Genomic DNA, 6,000 nt, shown 5'->3' with positions numbered 1-6,000 from the left:
AGCGCACGTGCAGGTTTCCTGGAGTCAGTCTTGTTTGAAACCCAGTGAATGTGTTTATCCTTATGAAGATATAAGGAGGATTCAGAGAGCGCTGCTATATGGGGCCTGACGATCACACAGTCCCACGCAGAGGCAAACCAGATCGACAGAGCTACCCAGTCCAAATGATAGAAAGATGTGGGGTTTTTGTTATGGAAGAAATCCAAAAGCAATTAAACTAAACACACCCTGCCCTAACCCCAACTCCAGTCAAAGAACCCTACACCTTCTTTACTGTGGTAAAGAAATGTACTCTCAAGCACACACACACACACACACACACACACACACACACACAGAGAGACATGCGCACACACACACACACACAAATAAATGAACTCATCAGGATGGCCGGTCCTTCCACTAGTGTTTCTCTACACTGCAATGGCAGACTTCCACAGATAAACCAAAAGCAGTTCAATGATCAGCAGGATGGAAATCTAATGCACACAACTCAGAGGAAGCCATGCCGGCGCTTCAGCTGCTCCTGTTATTCCAAGTTCAAACACACAGACCTCACTTGTAGCTGTACATACATACACATGTGTACATATACACACATGTATATGTGCCTGTGTGTGCTCTCTGGGAATCAAACCGATGATCTTGACGATGATGGTGTGACCTTTCTCTACTAGTTGTATGACCCGCTGAGCCACAGAAACACAACATTCAGCATTAACACCACATGCGTTTTCACTGGGGCGTACATTCTGATTATATGTTGTAGTAGTAGTGTAGCTAGGCTGAAATGTATTCAAACATTTCAGATAAATCAATGACCTCACCCCTCAGTGCTGTCCTTGTGGTATCTGGAGAGGAGGCACTAAAGCTCATGAAACACCAGTGAATCTGGCGAATGTGTGTGTGCGTGTGTGTGTGTGTGTGTGCGTGCGTGTGTGTGTGTGTGTTTGTGTGTGTGTGTGTGTGTCTGTGTGTGTGTGTGTGTGTGTGTGTGTGTGTGTGTGTGTCTGTGTGTGTGTGTGTGTGTGTGTGTGTGTGTGTGTGTGTGTGTGTGTGTGTGTGTGTGTGTGTGTCTTGTACCTGTGGGCATGGCACGTGGTGGAGGGCTGCCGCTGCAAGAGGACGGAGCGCTGCGGGTCCCCCCTCCGACCCCGAGAGACGCCACAGCCTCCTGGAAGGTTCCGGAAACTCGGGACGAGACGCAGGTCCGCTGGGGTGCGGCCCAGTATCGAGAGGCCCCCGTCGCACAGAGCACACACAACACACAGACGCCACACGCGCACACTCGCCACTGAGAGGACAGCCGTCTCTGACAGGGGTGGAGAAGCCAGCTCTCACAGCCACAACACTCTCCACTTACTGAATGGACCACCTGCAAAGAGAGAGAGGGGGGGGGGGGGGGGACCAGAGATAAGAGTTATGTTTAGGACAGAGAGAGACAGAAACAGACAGACAGACAGATAGATAGATAGATAGATAGATAGATAGATAGATAGATAGATAGATAGATAGATAGAGAGAGAGTGAGTGAAAAAGACAGAGAAACAGACCAGACATGAGTTAGGTATAGGAGAGATGGAGACCAAGAGATGGATAGATAGATAGATAGATAGATAGATAGATAGAAAGATAGATAGAACAAGAAGAAGTGCAGCAGAAAGAAAATAAGAATTTAAACCCATAAACAGACAAAAGTAAAAACAGGCACACAAAACCACTCGCACTTCTGAAGAATTGTTCAGTGATGAGGTAAAAGAAGCAGGAACAGAATGTATGGAAATCAATTCACAGGGTATAAAATGACCCGTCACTTTTCCCCACCAACGGAGGAGGGAGAAGCCAATTTCCTTTTTTTCATCACAATTTGCACGTTCACACTCTCCCTTTTCAATACACCTGCCCCTCCATCCCTACTCGGTTTCCAGGCAACTAATACCCCATTGTTGACTGCCGAGGCTAAACGAACGACCACCCCGCGCGCTATGAGTAATGGCCAGTGGCTGGAAGTCTGTAAGACTCATGGAAGTGTGTGTGTGTGTGTGTGTGTGTGTGTGTGTGTGTGTGTGTGTGTGTGTGTGTGTGTGTGTGTGTGTGTGTGTGTGTGTGTGTGTGTGTGTGTGTGTGTGTGTGTGTTTCAGCCCAGGATTACAGCTGTAAAACAACTGTCATTCAAATACTCCGTCTATAACTGACTGTCCATTTGCCTGAGTAAGAGGTGCATTTTATAATGTTACAGTGATGCCTAGTGATTTAAAGTGTTCAATTTGAGAAGAGGTCCAACAGTAGACCGAGAGATCAGACATTGGGTGAGTAGTTTGATAAAGTATTTCAAGGGAGGTGCAGTGTGCCAGATTTTAATCTTTTTTTCTGGTCTATTTGTCTTCTTTTCTGAGCGCAATAGAATAGATACACTGTTCATGAAAGGGTCCACTGCACTGTTTAAATCTCTTGAGTCAAACTGAGAAGGTCTTAAGAATCAACACCAGAGGCTGTTTCAAGAGGAGAAACAACAGAGTAAGATTGTGTGTGTGTTTGGTTGAGTGTGTGAGTGTGAGTGTAAGTGTGTGTATGTGTGTACGGTTGTGGTTGTGTATGTGTGTTTTGACCACATTGTTTGCGCTGTGCTAACTCTTGCTGAAGCGCTAAATGAGGTGAGGCGGAGGAACAGCACGTCCCATGGGCAGAGACGAGACTGCGAGTGAGAGCCTTACTGGTCCTCAGCGGTGGCCTTGACCTCACCCAATCACAGACTGCCCAGGAGATTAAGACACGGCCACGGTCACAGCCTCCATCACCTCTCAGCCATTAAATCCGAGTTAGAGCGCTTTTCTCTAGATTTTACTTCTAAAAAGGTCCACATGCAGGAGAAACGCAGGCTGGATATACAACGTTGTCTATTTTTTAAAGGTTTTTCCTCGATAGCTTTTATGGAACTGTAATAAGAGAACAGCCTGACCCCTTGGGCTTTGGGGAAGTATCTGAGGAATAGTTTTAATTAGATTGAGGTCCGCTCTCTGAAGTCTGATTGCTTGTCTAAATGACCAGAGAGGTTGCCATGGTAACCCCCTGAGACGATTCTCTGTGGTCTTCAGGTCCGATCTGTTTTTTTTCTGTCTTTCTTTTTTCTTTCTCTTTTTTTTTCAAGGGATGATCAAAATCTGTACTGGAGGAAATGTCAAACTCATATTCACCCACAGTTAAACACACCCCAACAGACACACACACACACACACACACGCAACATACGCACTCACGAAACACACACACTAAACGGTCATGGTTCCCATGGAGATTAAACAAACAACGGCCCCCCCTCTCTCCGTGGTGATGGCAAAACTCAGAAAATAGGAATAGGTTATTTAGGGCACAGGCAGGGAATGTTAGATAACATTAGTGACTTCTCATATCAGTAATACATGCATATGAACCTGTTGATGCTGCTCAGTCACTTACATGACACTAGGTCTTTGAACAGAACCTGCTTTTGAGATGAGTTAAGGTGGAGGGAAGGACAACAGAGGGAACCATCACTGCATTCAAACTAGTACCTTGCAACACATTAAACCCTTGTGTTTAGTCATTTCTTATATCAGTGATACATACATGTGAACCTGTTCACTCACTTACATGACAGCAGACTGTTCTAATGAAGAAGGTATTCAGATGGAGTGAATGACAGGAAGAAGAGAGGGAAAAATAAGCTTTAACTTCAATTATCACCGCTTTCAAGCAAGTGTCTTAACACATGAGTGGCTTGTGTCTTAACACATGAATGGCTTGTGTCTTAAGGATGTGATTTAATGCTAAAACAACCAAACCAAAGTATAAAATAAAGAAGTAGAGAGAGCTGAGAGAGCGAGAGAGAGAGCTGAGAGAGAGAGAGTGTGTGAGAGAGAGAGAGAGAGAGAGAGAGGGAGATAGTGTGAGAGAGAGAGAGAGAGAGAGAGAGAGAGAGAGAGAGAGAGAGAGAGAGAGAGGAGAGAAGCCGGAGAGGTGAAAAGTGAATGTGGCACAGTTACGAAATGTTCAATCTGGCTGCGTGCGTCAGAGCCGAGGCGCTGCAGGCAGGTGGCGAACAGCAAACGCTGCAGGTCAAGCTTTTAGTGACAGGGCTTCCTCCCTCTCAGATCCTCCCCCCTCATCCTCCTCCTCCTCCTCCTCCTCCTCCTCCTCCTCCTCTCTCTCTTCACACCTCTCTTGCCCCCCCTTGCTCTCTTTCTCTCTCTGTTTGTTCCCCCTTTCTCTCCATCCCTCCCTCTCCATCCCTCCCTCCCTCTCTGTCTCTCTCCCCCTCTCCCCCTCTCTTAATGTCTCTCTCTCTCTTAGTGTGTCTAATGAATCAAACTTTATGTATTTTTGCATCACCGACAGCTCAGATTAACAATATTAACACTCAGAAGACCACCCACCGACATCTACACAACATGCCATGCTGAAGTGATGAGCATACTGACTGACACGGCCTATTTCTCCAGTAGGGACAAGGAGAGAGAGTGAGAGAGAATGAGAGAGAGAGTGAAAGGGAGAGAGAGAGAGAGAGAGAGAAAGAAAGTGAGTTCATCAAAATGAATAGAGAAGAAAAGATCTTCCTCCTGGGTGAAATCAATGAATTTCTATTAGCCTCCCAGTGTCTACACTCTAACACTTACAGAGAGAGATACCACATGACTGTCAATCAGAAATAACACATTAACACTCATTGTGTTTTTCTCTTTTATTTTATTTTTTTAAGATTGATTTACTCCATGTCATTTTATTTTTATTTGATTCATCATCCCTGATCTTTTTTTCCCCCTCATTTATCTATCATGTTTATCTATATGTGTATTATCATTATAAGTCATATTTCATGCTTTTGCTATATTCTCATACTGTATAGCCATGCCAATAAAATGTATCGAATTGAACTGATAGGGAGAAAGAGAGTTGTATCTAGATGTGAACTGATATATCCAAGGACCACTCCTGTTGCTCTTTTAGTGACTCTTATTGAGGTGTGCTCTTTAGTGAGCCGCTCTGGCCCTTATTGAGGTTTAGTCTTTAGTGAGCCGCTCTGGCCCTTATTGAGGTTTAGTCTTTAGTGAGCCGCTCTGGCCCTTATTGAGGTTTAGTCTTTAGTGAGCCGCTCTGGCCCTTATTGAGGTGTGCTCTTCGCCGGAGACTGAGAGAAGCTGCTGCCAAAGTGCTAACAACTGAAGCTGGCAGCTCACATCCGCTCTGTAAACACACATGGTATTTCACCAGGCGCTACGCAGCCGCGGGACAGGGTGGCATGTGAACTGTACACTGTGCAGCACGCAGCACGAGTCTTAACCGACGCTCAGACCAGTGCGCACTGTAAACCTGGAGGCTCATCATGAACGGCATTGGTTACACAAAAGCGGAAAAAACAAGAACACCCTCTTGGACTCCATTCTGCACAGCCTCAGTATGTGTCCCTGAGTGTGAACCTCCTGCACACGCTGCTGACACACACTAGCGCCTCCTCAGTGGTATTGCTTCAAATGGACTGGAGGCCCGTCATGTTATTGAGCCGCTGAGGCAGGCTGGTGCTCTGTGTCCCGTCTATGCTGTTTGCTTTAATGAGCGTGACAGTGGACAGAGACAGTAGCGGCAGATGCCCCACTGTTATCAGGTTTCTTTCTCTCCCTCTCTCAGAGCATCTCTCTTCCCGTCTCTCTCTCTCTCTCTTCTTCTCTCGTTCTCCCTCTGTCTTAGAGCTTCTCTCCCTCTCTCTCAGAGCATCTCTCTTTCTCTCTCTCTCTCTCTCTCTCTCTCTCCCTCCCTCCCTCGGTCTCCCTCCCTCTGCCACATTGCTGAGATCAGAGGACCCTCTATGATCTCCACCTCATAGACGTTTCTCTGCTGAATGTTTACAGACTCCTCAGCAGACTTACACAGCCAAGGGTCATTAATTCACCGGAGGAATAAACCAAATCCCTCAATAAAGGACCTGCAGGAATGCCATTGTGGCTCTTTATTGTCCGTGTAACAAGG

The 6,000-nt window shown here is 46.2% G+C and overlaps 1 protein-coding gene across 3 annotated transcripts in view; it reads right to left on the bottom strand.

The window, feature by feature from the left end:
- LOC105902333 (1-phosphatidylinositol 4,5-bisphosphate phosphodiesterase epsilon-1-like) overlaps positions 1–6,000 on the bottom strand; it is a 60,487-nt gene that overhangs the window by 37,316 nt on the left and 17,171 nt on the right. For all 3 annotated transcript variants that reach the window (XM_031579526.2, XM_012829904.3, XM_031579528.2), the window contains one exon: positions 1,084–1,375. In XM_031579526.2, coding sequence (XP_031435386.1) covers positions 1,084–1,375 — 292 coding nt within the window. The remainder of the gene's footprint in view (positions 1–1,083; positions 1,376–6,000) is intronic.

This window comes from Clupea harengus, chromosome 13 (assembly GCF_900700415.2).
Source record: "Clupea harengus chromosome 13, Ch_v2.0.2, whole genome shotgun sequence".
Classification (NCBI taxonomy): Eukaryota; Metazoa; Chordata; class Actinopteri; order Clupeiformes; family Clupeidae; genus Clupea; species Clupea harengus.
Note: the sequence above shows the minus strand (reverse complement) of the source record. Positions and strands in the feature narration are given on the sequence as shown.